Below are 16412 nucleotides of genomic sequence, written 5' to 3' on the forward strand. Positions count from 1 at the left end.
AAAACCAAAGAGTATATAATCACTACGTTTAATAAAACAAGAGATGTATTATTAATTATTATAATAAAAGTTTTTTTAAAATTAGAGACAAAGAGAGCTTCTCAAGCATTCGCATGTTCAATTACAATTAAGTATTTAAAACTACCTACAATAGGATGTAATGTAGATGCTGAAACAACACAAAATTAACTTAAAAAATAAACGTGGAAAGTTTATCAATCAATTATTACAGTCAAATTATATACAATGGATAAAATTAAAGGGATTTTAAAACAAAATATCAATTGGAAATATTTTGGATAAGTAATAAAATCATATATTTACAAATAAATAAAAGAATCTATTAGGTATTTACCAAAAATTCTAAAATTGTTGGATTTGGGAAATTATAAACATGACATCGCAAACTTTTTCAAAAAGTCACTTTCAAATATTAGTGATTCGTACTTCGTCCCGAACTAAGTCGCTTAGGAGGCATTGATTTACATAATTGGACAGAAAAAATGCAAATTCATCCAAGTAATAAACACATACTTTTTAAACTAGTTATTCGTAGTTATTAAATAAATATTTTGACATATTGCAAATAATACGAAAATGAATTTTAAATAAGTTTACTTCTGTCTTCTGTAGGTACTTCTTCTTAAGTAACAAGTATTTTCAATCTCAAATTTATCAATTAAAAATCAAATCCCTTTTATAAAATACAGACTTAACACAGACAAACAAAATATAAGTTATAGATAAGATCGGAATTAATGAGGTAGAGTTAAAATATTTCCTCTAACTTCTTTGTGATATAACGAAAAATATAAAAATCATACATGTGATACCTACGATTTACGAGTAACTATGTTAAACAACCCTTACTTATATATTGTGTACCTGTTGGTGGAATTTATAAGACAATCATAGGACGCGACAGGTCTATCGATATGGCAATGGGGGTATAGGGCGGTGGGACGCCCCGCCCACCCGCACGGCACCCGCGCTATCCCGCACCGGGTCAGCGCGGGGGCTGTGCAGGGCGTCCCCCAATTGCCATCTCTAATGTATGCAATTAAGTATGTATGCATAATTTTATTTTTTGTTAACCTTACATTAAGTACCGATGTTACTTTCAAATACAAATCTTATCTTTTATATCCCTCAATTTATAGATCAGTCTTATCCGAAACAATAGGTACATGACACGCAGTTAGGTGTTGTATGGCCGACATTACATAAATTTTATATTAATGGAAAACAGTAGGTATTGGTTCTTATGAAATATTAATATAGATAAAATAACCCCTATTAATTGCCTCATAACATAATCATACTTTGAAAAATTAGGAAAATATTGTTGTGAAATCTATATCTATACTAATTAATAAATAAATAAAATTACAGACAGACACTTCAATTTTAATAATTAGTAGGTAAAGATATAGATAAAGTTATACCTAATGATTTTATAACTTTATTTTCGGAAATGATTTGAGTTATTACTAAAATTATATTTAAAAAAACTATAATTACTATGTAATTAAAAACTTCAAAATCTAACTTAAATGACTCTTTTCGTGTTAAAAGTAATAAAATAGGTACTTATTCCAATTTAAATATTTACAAATTTAAAAAAGTAGGCAGAGATACATAGTACCTCCAAGTATTGGTCCCAAAGATTAAGCCACGTTCTTCTTAAAAGGCACGTTACGATAATATTAAAATTTAAACTATTAATTACTTCTTCAGTAAAAATAGTATTTAATTACTATTACACGTACGTTGTTTTGTAATGTACGTGTTTTAATACATTCTTGTCCAATCTCGTATATTTATTGTTTGATGGATCTATAGTCTATACTTCAGTACAAAAGTAAGCTAAACTTAATTTTAGCTTTTGAGTTTGTTAAAAAAGCACGCTATTTTTGTGTCACTTTAGGGTTCTGTACCAAAATTGTAAAAAAGAAACCCTTATGGTGCTGCAAATGTTCATGGGCGGCGGGCGGGTAACATCAGGTAACCCGCCTGGTCGTTTGCTCGCTATCTCTATTTGAAAAAAGGTGCTAATTAATAAGAGTTGATAAATGTTTATAAATTACTAGCTTATGCTCGCGACTTCGTCCGTGTGGACTACACAAATTTCAAACCCCTATTTCACCCCCTTAGGGGGTTGTTGACCTTGGGGTCACCTTTTCCTTCTATATATTTAAAGATTACAGGAATTATATGTAAATGAATTCTCTAACTAGCACAGTTTATTTCATTCAGCTTTTTTTACAAACAAACATATCTATTATGCAGTTTCAAATAATCAGGGTTTATTTTTGAGGCGGCCGAATAATTTAACCAAAAAACTAATTATTTACGTTTCCTTTTAAAGTACCCTGCAAGAACTCTCGTTGCCCGAGTTTAACTCGCACTTGGCCGGCTATTTAAATATGCATACGTTTATAATTGACTAACTTTAGAATACTGCGTGTATCTATTAATAAATTGCAATACGAACCAAAAAATATATTTTTTTTCGCTGTTAAGCCTGTGTTATTGCGGTTTTAAGAACAGGTTTGAAACACTCATGTTGTCGGCAAATGGCACGAATTTTTTTTATTAACTTCGTGTTGTCGTTCTTAACCCTTCAATATTGACCAAAGTTATTCAACTCACATTCCCTTTTGATCAGGATATTGGCACCTATACCGACTACCGTTATAAGAACAGGTTTTTAATATAAGAAAGATTGAGTAGCTACTTCGGTACATGTTTTTCTTAACAAGCAATGCGCTACTTACTATTCTTAAAGCAATGTTTTAAAACGACACTTCTGACCAAACGAAAATTTGTGCGAATTTGCTATACACACGTAGGCGTCGCGTCGTCATAATACAACGCGATTACACGATCATCGCGCTAGTAAGCGATGCGACCATTGCGTGCTTGCGTCAAATAGAACGAGAATACGCGATCATCGCGCGAATGCCAATTAGGACACCTATTCGAGATTAGTGTTTGATCGCGCGTTCGTACGAGTAAAATTCGCGCGAACTTGCGATGATCGCGTAATCGCGTTGTATTAGGACAGCGCCTTAGTCAGGATAGCCAGGTCTTATTTTTTCAAATGCTTATTAGTTTTTGCTCGTACAACTATCCGCTTTATATTATGCATGATAATTTATAGCCTCAGGAATAGTACCTACAGTTATCTATCAGTGCAAGAATTTTCAGAATCGGATGATTAATGCCGGAGGTTGATTACCATCTACATACAAACTCACAAGCTATTTAGAATTCCGGTACGTTGCCGTGTAGAAACCGAAAAGGGGTACGGGCTTAATAAAAACAACCATACCCCTTCCAAAATAGCCCGCAACTATCTAGATCACTTACCATCGGGCGACGTCGCAGTCAAGGGCTAAATTGTAGTGGAATACAAAAAAAAAAGCTCATAAACACCTCTTTATAATCACTACCCATATTATAAATGCGAAAGTGTGTTTGTGTGTTGGTTTTTCCTTCAATCACAGCGCAACGAAGGAACGGATCGACGTGATTTTTATATAGGTATAGTTAAAGACCTGGAGAGAGACATAGGCTACTATTTATCCCGTAAAATCAAAGACTTTCCACAGGATTTTTTAAAACCTAAATCGAACGAAGTTGCGGGCATCAGCTAGTATTAATATAAACGACTATAGATAGCATCAGACATTTTAGAGATGGTGACATTGTAGCAAATCTGCACACGCAGCTACACTTATCGTTCAGTATTATCTGCAATGATTGATCGTAATGATATATTAGTCGGTTTTACGGTATACTAAAATGTATCTTCAAGCGTCTAAGTCCATAGTTTTAGCTATATTACATTATATAACCGGGTAAGGAACCTAAGAACTGCTTAAGCTTAAGGCAGATTTAAAAAAAAAAGAATGAAATGAAATATTTCTAATTATAGACTAGAATAAAATAAGAGTATTATAATATTTTACTTGTTGCATTAAAATAATTAAATATTTAAAAAACCTACAGATTTGTTACACCTGCTAAGATCTTTCATTACTTTAAAAGTTATTACATAAAAATAATAAAGTACAAACAAGGTAATGTTATATCGCTTACTTCCATGTGTTGTGTTAACTAATGTGAATTGACCAAGTATTTAAAAAATTATCAACACTGTCTTAAATATCATAATGATCCACTTAGAAAAAAAGCATATACTAGTGATGTTGCAAAACTAAGTTGTAATTTTTAATAACTCTAATGAGTAACTATATTATACATTATATTTCCTAAATAAGTGAGGTAAGACATTGTCAAACAGTGCAAAAATGTTGTGTGCTTTTAATTGTAAAAACTGATGATATGACTGAAGTATTACTTGTAATATCACAGTTGATGTTCTTTGTACTTATTATTAACTGAATTTTATGACAAAAGATCCCAAAAAATTAAAATCTAACATAGCATACCTAGTTACAATTAAAATGATATAAACCCTTCAAAATTTTGAGCTCAAATTAAATAATACATAACAAAAAACTGTCAACCTTATGTTATTGTTTATGGCAATATAATATCAGTCTATTACATTATCCTATATTTTGGGTAATCCTCCATGAGAACATTTTAGTAGTAACAAAAAATTTCTAAAAGCATTATAACTTAAACAACTTTGTTCACAAACATATTTCTTTTGGACAGAAGCAGGCATTACTTTCAGATATCCACATATACACAAGGAAAAAGAAGCTTAATTTCCTAATTTAATAATTAATTTTTAATTTTGTTGAGCAGATTGTAGCAAATTAAGATTGTTATTCCTGGGACACATCCTTAATAGCTAAATATTGAAGCCTTATTATATATTATTATATCCTTCCTTAGCCTATATTTCATGAGGGGTAAGCAGCAGCAGGACAAAAAATTGGGCTGGTTAAGTAACACTAACTTAAGTAGCTGAAAGAGCAAGGTAACTAGAGTGTACTAGTGCTTTCACTCAGAGAGATTTAACAAAGTTGTTGCCTTTAGAATTTTTTTGAAATAAATGTAATACATATCAGTAAGAGGTATTAAAGTAACTTGTTAATGCTGTCTACTTTAAAATTATTAATTAAAAAATGGCACAAAATCAGACTGGGGAATCCCCAATTGTATAAAATCGAAATTATTTCATACTAATCTCTTACAAATGATTTTAGAAATCATCATATCTTTGGGTATGGAATGCAAACAAAACCTATAGTATAAATCACTGGTATTTCAAAATACAACTACAACATTAAAGTCACAGGAGTCTTCGTAAGTTTTTTCTGCTTTTCTTGGTGCCTACAGCATATGTATTCTTCTTTCTCTTTGAAGGACTAGGACCATCAAGGTCGTATTTAAAGCAATTCTTACCTGGATGCCTATCACACTTGCAAAACCTGCAAAACTGGTAGGAGCAACTGACACTGGTGCATTCAGCCCATTCCTCTCCAGAACTTTCTTCTGTAACTTTGGCAGGTTGTTGACATCGCGCACAGGATAGCTGCTTACGTAGATCTAATGAGGCAGCCTAGAAATAAATGAAAACAATTTTTTTTTAAGGCTTTCTTTTAGATGTTATGCACTCAAATTCGAGGGAGTAAACTGAAAAAAATCATCAGTCACTATTTATAATACACTTAACTCTTAAAACTTACCTTAGCAAATCTTTTGAACTTTATAGTTTTAGGTGTTCCTGGAGGGCTAGTAGGAATATTTGCAGTCTTGGTTAAAACATTGTGATTATTCAACACATTGTGAATCTCCATTAAAGGTCTTATTTGACTTGTTTCACCACTTTTTGGAGTGGACATTTTATTTTCCCGATTATCCCTCACATCCTTAAGGTAGTGCAAATATTCCTGCTTTTTAGACTTCACCTTGCTGACATCTTCCCAAACCTTTTCCCACAGGGGGCTCACTAAAGTAAACTTATAAATATCTTCATTTGACAAATAACTGAAAATTTTCATTATCGGAGGTATAACGTTTGCTTCTTGATACAACATCTTTATAATGTCAATTTTCTGATTAGGTCTAAACTTATATACCTTAGCACCACTATTGTGAGGTTTTGCAGGCTTGACGATGGGCTGTAGTGCTTGTGTGTCACACAACAGAGAGTGCATAGCAAAGTTAAGTTTCTTTGCTGGTTTTCTTGGGTTTGGAGGACTACTCAACTTGCAATTACTTCTACAGACTTTTTTAATTGGTGTTGTGGGATATGGTGTGTGCATATGTTCATTTTTTGAGCATAAATCTCCAGCTATGAGATCAGCAGAATCAAAACTTACGGAAGAATATGATCCATTGAACTTTTTATCACTAAACCTTAGTTTACATAAACCTCCAGCTATCATAGTTGTAGGAGTTGGGATAGAGCCACAGTTGACGTCTCTATTTTCTGGCTCTCCATTGTATGCTCGTTTGACGCCTCTTCGATTTTGTGGTGATTCTGTGTAACTTTCCCTTGATCGGATAATTCCTGCACTAAACTGTAACGTTGGCCGAAAGTTGACATCTGATTGAATATCATAACACCCCACTTGAAACTGTCCCGTAAAGCCAATTTGGCCCTTGAATATTGGGTTGAAGTTTTCACTGGATATCTCTGAACACTCTAATGATCCTGGGGTGTATGAAGTATGGTAGCCGCTGTCTTCAGTCTTCCAATAACCAACATTATCGTAACTTAACCCTGGTGTTACAGGTTCCATGTATTCGGAGTGAATATCCATAATATCGTTACGAATGGACTTGGTCTTGAAGTCATGAAGTTACAGAACACAATTTTTATAGCACATTGAACATGGCTTGACTCATTTTGGAAGTTTCATTTTATTGTAGAAATGATCGAGTGCAGATGAATTAACTGAATAGCGTAAAACAAAACGGTTTTGCCAATTAACTGATAATTATTTACGTTACACTTTGTAAATGAACATAAAGCCCTCTTGACAGGACAGCTATAGATAATAGACAATAGAATAGCTCTATCTAAAACGTACCTAGTGATTAAGGTGATTACATACTCTTTGGTCGGACACCACCTCAGAATAAAGTCACTTGCGTTTTTGGCGGGAAACGCGAAGTGCGCTTTTTAATTGAAAATTGTTAAAAATATAGTTTTTGAGTGTAAATAGTACATTATTTTGTAAATAGTTTTCGTTAAACTGTGGTACAATGCCGTCAGATAGTGACGGCTGTGATTTGGAACCAGCAGCGGGCAAAAAGAGGAAGAAAATGCAAAAGGAGAAACCCTCTGAAAGTGATGGTGAAAAATACAAACCATTTATAAAACCAGGGTATCGCCGGGCGTACGGCGATACTAGTACCAATTCAGAATTCCCTGTATACGTAGAAAGCACAGAAGATATCAAACTAGGAAACAAAAATCCCCTAGTGGTATCCAAATATTTTAAACAAGTAAAAGGTGTAAGTGAAAGTAGGCGCATAAACGCTACTAAAATTATGCTTGTCTTCAAACAAGCGACAGCGGCTAATGACTTTTTGAAGCACGAGTGCCTTTCAGTTTATAAACTTCGAGCGTTCATCCCGGCGTCCTCTGTGGAAAGGGTAGGGGTGGTTAGGTTTATTCCAAAAGAATCTAGCAATCAGGAACTATTCAATAAACTCTCCTCGGAAAGTGAAGTAATAGGTGTAAAGAGATTTTTGAAAAAAGTGGGAGAGGAGCTAATTCCTCTCTCCACTATCAGTGTAATTTTCAGCGGTACTAGTCTACCGCAGTATATTTATTTGGACAACTGGAGATACAAAGTTTTCACTTATGTTCCTCCTTTGATGCAATGTTTTAAATGTATGAAATTTAACCATTATGGGAAAATTTGTAAAAATCAGCAAATATGCTCACGGTGCGCTGGTGAGCACCATTACAAGGACTGCACGACGGATACACTGAAGTGCAGCAATTGTGGGGGTGCGCATCTTGCAATATCAAAAACGTGTCCTGTAAAGGCAGCGAGAATGGAGAGGAACAAAAAAGAAACCTACTCAAAAGTAGTTCAAATAAGTAGTGCGAGTTTCCCTCCACTCCCAAAGCCTCAGAGCCCTCAGACATATGAAAAAAAACCAAACTACATACTCACAGCCTAAGCAAACTACACAGACAAAGACAGAAATTTCACACAATGATATTGTAAATAACTCTAAGCTTTTAGGAGCCATAGTAAACACTTTGGTTACAATAGGGAACTCTAATAATATTAAGACTACTAATCAAATCAAAGAAACATTTTTAGAACATTTAAGTAAAATATAATGGATTCTCACCTAACTATTGTGCAGCATAATATCCAAAGTATTAACAATAAGAAACCCTTGGTTAAAACATTTTTGGAACAACATAATATTGATATTTTGCTATTAAATGAGACCTGGCAAAAAAATACAAGTAATCCTATTAGATTTTCAGGATATAATTTTGTAGGAAAAAATGCAAATAATGAACATGGTGGAGTAGGCATTTTATTAAAAAATACATTAAAATATAAAATATTGCCAACACAATTTTATCAAGATGTCCAGTCCATAGCAATTTCTCTAGAAACTAATATAGGTTCCGTGTCGATTCTATGTGTTTATTGTCCACCTAAAAATAAAAATAACAATTATTGTAGAATTAATAAACTTAAAAATATTATTGCTAGCTTACCAAAACCTTGTATAGTCTCAGGAGATTTTAACGCGCATCATATTGCTTTTGGGTGCAATTGTACAAATTCAAGAGGCAAAACATTGTTTGAAATTTTTGATGAACATGACCTATGCCTGTTAAACACAGGTGTATCTACTACAGTACAAAGACCTAATGCAAATAGCTCTGCTATTGATGTGACAGGGGTGAGTCCCGTACTAGCACCTCTATGTGAATGGTCAGTAGGTGACGATCCTTTGGGTAGTTACCACTATCCAACATTTACAAAATTAAGCCTAGTTCCATCTAAATATTCTGTCAATGACAAAGTAGAGAAATTTCTATTTCATAAAGCAGATTGGACCAAATATTATGCAAAATCAGAGGAGTACTTTAAAGGTATATCTTTTGATGAAAAAGATCCTTCACAGTCGTATGATAAGTTCTGTGAAGTTTTAAATACTCTTAGAAAAGAATTCGTTCCTTATGTAAAAATTGAAGGTCCTAGACTTTTTAAAACTCCTGCTCCTTGGTGGGATGAAAACTGTGAAGTTGCTGTTAAAAATTCGAGAGAAGCTTTACAGTTATATAAAAGAAATGGGTTGATGGAAAATTACATTAATTATAAACAATTGGATGCACAAAAAAAATTAATAATTAAGGATGCTAAGAAAAATAGTTGGTACAAGTTATGTTCAACATTCAATAGATATACTCCTATTACTCGAGTATGGAATTATATGAAAATGTTTAAACGTATTAAAAACCCACCACAGCATAAAAATGATGTATGGATTCCCGATTTTATTTCAAAATTTAAACATGATAACAATAACACAACGTTAAATACCTCTGTTTTCGAATTTAATAATGATTCTGACAAGCATATGTTACTTTTAAAGCCTTTCACTTTTGCAGAATTTAATATAGCACTTAAATCAAGAAAAAACTCTACACCCGGCTTAGATAACATTCCATATATAATGATTAAAAAATTGCATAAATTAGGTCAATTAGCTTTACTTGATATATTTAATAGGCTATGGGATAATCAATGTGTTCCAGAGAGTTGGAAGATCCAATGTATAGTACCGATTTTAAAACCTGATAAATCTTCATCTGATTGTAATTCATACAGACCAATATCTCTAACATCATGCATAGGAAAATTATTTGAACAAATGCTGAAACTGAGATTAGATTATTGTACAGAAAAAAATAAATTATTACCTACATTCCAATACGGTTTCCGAAAGGAAGAAGTGCTAATGAGAGTTTGACATCATTTGTATCGGATTTAAGAAGCTGTAAGTTATCAAAAGATGCTGCAGTATGTGTATTTTTGGATATAGAAGGTGCTTATGATAATGTTGATTTAAACCAGATTATTACTTCTCTTCATGAAATTGGCATTCCTGGAAAAATGTTAAAATGGCTATCAAATTTTTTAAATAACAGAAAGTTTTATGTTAAGTATAATAATATACTTCATGGACCTAACTCAACAAGTAAAGGCCTTATGCAAGGTGCATCATTATCTCCAATTTTATACAATTTATATACCTCTCAAATTGAGAAATATGTAACAACAAAGGATGTAAAAATTTTACAATTTGCAGATGACTTGTTATTATATAGTGTAAATAAAAATGTAGAAATAGCTGTAAATAATGTTAATTCAGCATTGACTCAGGTGCAAAATTATTACCAAAACACTTTAAAATTAAGTATTAATACCTCTAAAAGTTCATGCATGGTATTTGGTGGACCAGTAGATGTAAACATTAAATATAATAACTTAGATGTTCCAATTGTAAGAAATAAGAAGTTCTTAGGAGTAATTTTTGATACAAAACTAAAATTCGATGCTCACATTAACTACATTTGTAAAAATGCATTAAAAAGCATTAATCTTATTAGATGTTTAGCTGGTACATTTTGGGGTATGGGGGTACATTTTAGATGTTTAGCTGGTACATTTTGGTGGTACACAGATCCCAAAGTTTTGACTTTGTTGTACAATAGTATGGTTAGAAGTCATTTTGATTATAGTTGTCTTGCGTATATGCAAACTAATCCATCGTTGTTGAAAAAATTGGATGTCATTCAAAATATAGGTTTGAGAATAATAAGTGGAGCAATGCGGTCTACACCTATTAATTCAATGGAAGTAGAAACATGTATCCCTCCTTTGCCGGTGAGACGTGTTTATTTGGCTGAAAAGTTTTGTTTGAAGCAACTATTCGCTAACTCTAACTTGGTAAACAAATTATTACTTCCACAGGATTTATTAAAAGTTACTGAAGCATCAATTGAAACTCTACAACCTACAGCGGAAGCACTTCTTTCCGGTAAAGGACCTACTATGTCAATGATTATGACTTATATGCATAGTATTGCTAGTAAGATAAATGTGAATGACGTTTGGCCTATGTATGATTGCCACTATGATGTAATAAACCTCGAAAATAGAATACACATCACTGATATTAAATCCAATTTAGACTTCCTATTGTTCATTGAAGAAAATTGTAAAAATCATTATAGGATATATTCGGATGGTTCTAAAAATGAGAACTTTGTAAGTTCTGCTTTTTATGATTCACAGTTAAAAAAATGTAGATCATATAAATTAAACTCTGACTGCAGTGTGTTTACTGCTGAATGCGTGGCCCTGTTCAAGGCATTGGAATATATCAAAGAAGAATTAATGTTTAAAATTAATAACTATGTTTTAATAACAGACTCGAAAAGTGTTCTTTTAGCTATAAATAATTTTAATTTTAGTAATTATAAATTAGTTTATATTATTTTCCAAATTAAAAATGTACTACTTAATTTAAAACAAAGGGGAATTAATATAGAATTTGTTTGGGTACCCTCCCACAGAGGCATAACAGGAAATGAAGTCGTTGATTCTGCTACAAGAAAAAGTAATTTTTATGAAGATTGTTCAAGTAGCATCAAGGTGCCATTTACGGATTTATGCAATACAATTAAAATAAGACAAAAGAAATTGTGGAGTGAAGTGTGGGATGTGACTAATAAAAATAAAGGAAAATGGTATGCGGAAATTCAAAAGGAAATACCAATACAACCATGGTATTTCAAAACGAAGTGTGAATCTAGAAAATTTACATCATTAATGAATAGACTGAGATTTGGTCACTGTCTGGTGCCAACACACCTGAATAAAATAAAAATACTAAACAGTAAAAAATGCAACTATTGTGATTATGAGGAGGCTGATGTTAATCATATGATACTCAAATGTCCAGCTTTTGGCATACAAAGACTTATATTAGCCAGTGATCTAAACACTATAAATATGGAACAAAAACAAAAAATTGATTTTCCCCGCCATGTAAAGGACTTGTTGTGTAAAACGTCATATTTTAAGTCTATTTTTAATTATATAAGTAATACTATAAATAAAGTGTAAAAACGTTAGACTAATTAGTTATAAGCAATTTTGTATTTTTAGAATAATATTTAGTTATAAGCAATTTTGTATTTTAGAATTTGTAAATTTTTGAAAGGCCTTAAAGGACTGTTATCCAGGGCCGTAAAATAAATTAAAAAAAAAAAAAAAAAAAATCAGAATAAAGTGTATATCTGTGAACACCACAGAGTATTTTTAGTAACACCTGTAGGCTTCAAGTAGATAGAATAATAGGTACCTACATGTAAGTACTGTGTAACCGCGTATGAGATAGCGAAAAGTTTGTTTTGCAACTTCTTGTACCGTAAAACGGGGTGAATAGGAATCGAGGTGTGAATAGGGACAAAACTGGGAATGAGATTTGAAGGTAAAAATAATACCCAAAACAGCTTAGAATTTTGGTAGCATTGTTTTTCCCTATAGTAGACTATTTGATCTTTTAGTTGGCAACACTGAACCAGAGACAAATTTACATTAAAATAACGAAAGCGTCATTGCAAAAACGTTGTTCAAAACACGCTAAGCCGTAGGTCTCAAAACTTTGTTTACTTTGACGAAGTACGAGAATAAAACAGTACAAAAACTATTAGAAATCATTAAACATTTATCTAAGAGGCGTCACAAAAGCAGATTTGTCTAAATGTTACATATTTTTCTGTAAAAAAGAAAAAATTGGAAACCAAGTGGTTTTGGCTTTGCCATGGGGATTATAGGTACGGGAAAGGGGTGGATAGGAACGCTATACTTACTGAATTGGAACGAATCAAGGTTAAATAGGAACAGTAAGGTTTATATAGGGACAGGGCTGTCACTTTAAATATTTAATAAAATTGTTCAAAAACATTCTTCCTTTTTGTGTAGTCGACTAGTAAAATTTTGTTAAATGGCATTTTACTGTTTAATATTGATAAATAAATAAATAAATAAAAATATTTTTTTATTCAATTAAACTTTTACAAGTACAGGTAACTACACTACTTGTGAAAGTTTAATTAAATAAAAATAATTTTATTTATTTATTTTTGAATCGTCAAACCACTGATTCGGAATGCCAGCAACCAGCAAGAAACTCGGCGGTTGCTTTTTTTTAAAGATTTGATACCTACTATGCCATGTTTAATAACATATAGCCTATGTTACTTCTGAATAAAATAGCTATAGAATATAGTGAAAGAATTCTTAAAATGAGTCCAGTAATTTCAGAGTTTATCGATTACAAACAAACAAGTCTTCACTTTCCTAATCTAAATATATAAATGGAAAAGGTGACTGACTGATCTATCAACGTACAGCTCAAACTACTGGACAGATCGGGCTGAAATTTGGTATGAAGATAGCTATTAAGACAGGCATCCGCTAAGAAAGGATTTATGAAAACTCAACCCCTAAGGGGTTGAAATAGGGGTTTGAAATTTGTGTCGGACGAAGTCGCGAGCATAAGCTAGTTATGTAATATTAGAGGATAGACTAACTTGTGTTTGACAACCCTAACCTTTTTTCCCTATTCACCCCCTTGCCATTCCGTTACACCCCGGATCAAGTATAAATAGGGACAGCATATATTTTGATTAAAATATACCAGTAATTTATCATTATTTTATATTTTTTGGATGATTCCTTAGAATTCTTACAACCGGAGATGCTTACAAACAGTTAAAGCATCATAATTTGTACCAAAACATCCGTAAATTTCAATGCGAAGTTAGATTTCGTACCTATTCACCCCGTTTTACGGTATGTATTCTTGAAAAAAACCAGTTACACAATGCATCTACCTTTATTATTCTAAGCGCTTTATTATACGCTAAGCGTAGATATAGTAATAAAGGTAGATGCAGGAACGTTTGCTTTCTCATTCGCACTAAAAAGAGAGCACAGATAAAGTTACTAATGTAATAAACAGAGACGCAGCTAACCTGTTTTTGTTCCTTATCGTGTAACTGGTTTTTTCCAAGAATACATACAAGAAGTTGCAAAACAAACTTTGAGAATTCATGGCGTAATTGTATTTCTCATGAGTTATTTACTTGTTTTCACATAAAAAACGTTTAATACAAATATTGTTGATCGGTTAATACAAATATTGACTACTAAACAATGGTAATAATTGTCATGTTATTCATCGTTACGTCGTGCTATCGCTATCTCATACGCGGTTAAGCTGTACTTAAATCTACCTATTATTCTATCTACGCTTCAAATACATTGTTTTGAAAGTGAAGTACTTCCTTTCTCACTCCTTCCTTCCCTCCTTAGATGACCCTTTATGCCATCTTTATGCACTTCACTGGCACTTCATGTTTGTGTCTACCTATCCCATCCCATGGTGTCTACATGGTGTCTACCATAGATTATCTACTATATACTAGAAATAGATGTGCGACTCTAGATTTCTTTTTCAAAGTTACGCGTGTACTCACATCAAGAGGGCACTAAAAGCGCGCTAGGCGTGCGAGAGCGCGAAAATTTAAATGCTATTTAAATGTACTTTACTAGAATATTTTATATTTTTGGAACACGTTTTAAATAAACATTAATAATTCCATTAACGTTTGTTTAAAACATGTTTAAAAATATATATTACAAGACTATGACTCTTTGAGCTACTTAATTATAACTATATTATAGAAAGAAAAAGGTTTTAAGGTTTTGTAAATATTTATTATCATAAATTCGTAACTAGGTAGATACATAAAATACAATAGAATAGAAAACAATACGAAGTGTATGTAAACACTATAAAATACATACCCAAATTCAAGACCCGCAAGATTGTGAAATAATTACTATTCAAATTTAACATTTTCGGTTATTTACTTTTAATAATTTTCAAATTATTACCACAATTGGTGTATTTGTGTAGTCAGAAAACAATAAAATAATTGTTATATGAGCCAAAGATAATTAACATAAAGCTAGCTTTAAGTTTTATTGTAATATTAAAAATAAAAAAAATTAACATAAATTATATTAAATAAAATTCCCTGTAAATAAACTGTAAAATAATAAACATAAATTATACTAAATCAAGTAATCAATAAAACCAATCTACTAGATTGATTTTATTGATGGGAATTTATGTTTACTAGCTTATGCCCGCGATTTCGTTCGCGTGGACTACACAAATTTTGAACCCCTGTTTCACACACTTAGAGTTGATCTTTAACAATGAGATTTTAACATATGAGCTTAATAAAATATGTCATACTGCAAATTGCAAAAATATTAACTACAAAACTTTATAGACACTTCAAAACTGACAGAGTTTCATACAAACTTCAAACCCCTATTTTATCCCTTCAGGGGTTGAATTTTGAAAAATCCTTTCTTAGCGGACGCCTACGTTATAATAGCTATCTGCATGCCGAATTTCAGCGTGATCCGTCCAGTAGTTTGAGCTGTGCGTTGATAGATCAGTCAGTCAGTCAGTCAGTCAGTCACCTTTTCCTTTTATATATAGATTATATTATATTTGACTAGTGCCACAAAGGCAGTAATATTAAAAAATAATTACACAAATTAATCACACAGGATTGGCAAGAGTCTGTGATCAATCTACAATTAACAATTTAATCCCCCATATTTGTTAAAAGGAATACAAAACAATTTACTAAAGAAAACAATTTAGTAAAGACTGCCAAACGGATATAGCTTCTGTTAGATATTGATGCAGAAGATGACTTACGAATGTGCAATAGTTGACAGAAGCTTGAATGATTCCCCTTATCTAAATATATAAAAGGAAAGGGTGACTGACTGACTGACTGACCTATCAACGCACAGCTCAAATTACTGGACGGATCGGGCTGAAATTTGGCATGCAGATAGCTATTTTGAAGTAGGCATCCGCTAAGAAAGGGTTTTTGAAAATTCAACCCCTAAGGGGGTGAAATAGGGGGTTGAAACTTGTGAAGTCCACGCGGACAAAGTCGCGAGCATAAGCTAGTTTTATCAAACGAAGTCTGTAATTCAACTACTGATTTCATTAGATTGCATAAAATAGATTATTTACCTTTATGTGTTTGATAATATCTCAACGCCTGAATTTTTATGCTATCATTTTCAGTATCTGAATTTTTACCTTTTAAAATTTTATTTACATTATTGCACCAGCTGTGAATAATCAATTTGATCACAAAATTTATTATATAATTTTTCAAATTGACTTTGTGTGTATCACATGTTAAAAAATCAAAACTTGTACTCTGATCAACTAATAATTTTATCATTTGACTTTTGCCACTTTTCCCAGGATCATTTTTTAACATGCTTTTTACTATTTTTATTATATTTCTCACACAATTT

The 16412-nt window shown here is 32.1% G+C and overlaps 1 protein-coding gene across 1 annotated transcript; it reads right to left on the reverse strand.

Annotated features, from left to right (window-relative positions):
• Positions 1-12: 12 nt before the first annotated feature.
• On the reverse strand, positions 13-6976 carry Rca1 (Regulator of cyclin A1). The gene is made up of 2 exons (XM_034974776.2): positions 5670-6976; positions 13-5542 (listed from the first exon to the last, which is right to left on the reverse strand). The coding sequence occupies exons 1-2, from the start codon at positions 6747-6749 to the stop codon at positions 5273-5275; spliced, it is 1350 nt and encodes a 449-aa protein (XP_034830667.1). The 5' UTR covers positions 6750-6976; the 3' UTR covers positions 13-5272.
• Between the last annotated feature and the right edge of the window lie 9436 nt (positions 6977-16412).

Source organism: Maniola hyperantus, chromosome 2 (genome assembly GCF_902806685.2).
Source record: "Maniola hyperantus chromosome 2, iAphHyp1.2, whole genome shotgun sequence".
Lineage (NCBI taxonomy): Eukaryota > Metazoa > Arthropoda > Insecta > Lepidoptera > Nymphalidae > Maniola > Maniola hyperantus.

Bases quoted from the DNA above. Each gene is read 5' to 3' on its own strand.
- Rca1 (XM_034974776.2), bottom strand. From the start codon at position 6,749: ATGGATATTCACTCCGAATACATGGAACCTGTAACACCAGGGTTAAGT. The intron at 5,543-5,669 runs GTAAGTTTTAAG...ATTTATTTCTAG, and splicing joins AGTTCAAAAGATTTGCTAAG to GCTGCCTCATTAGATCTACG.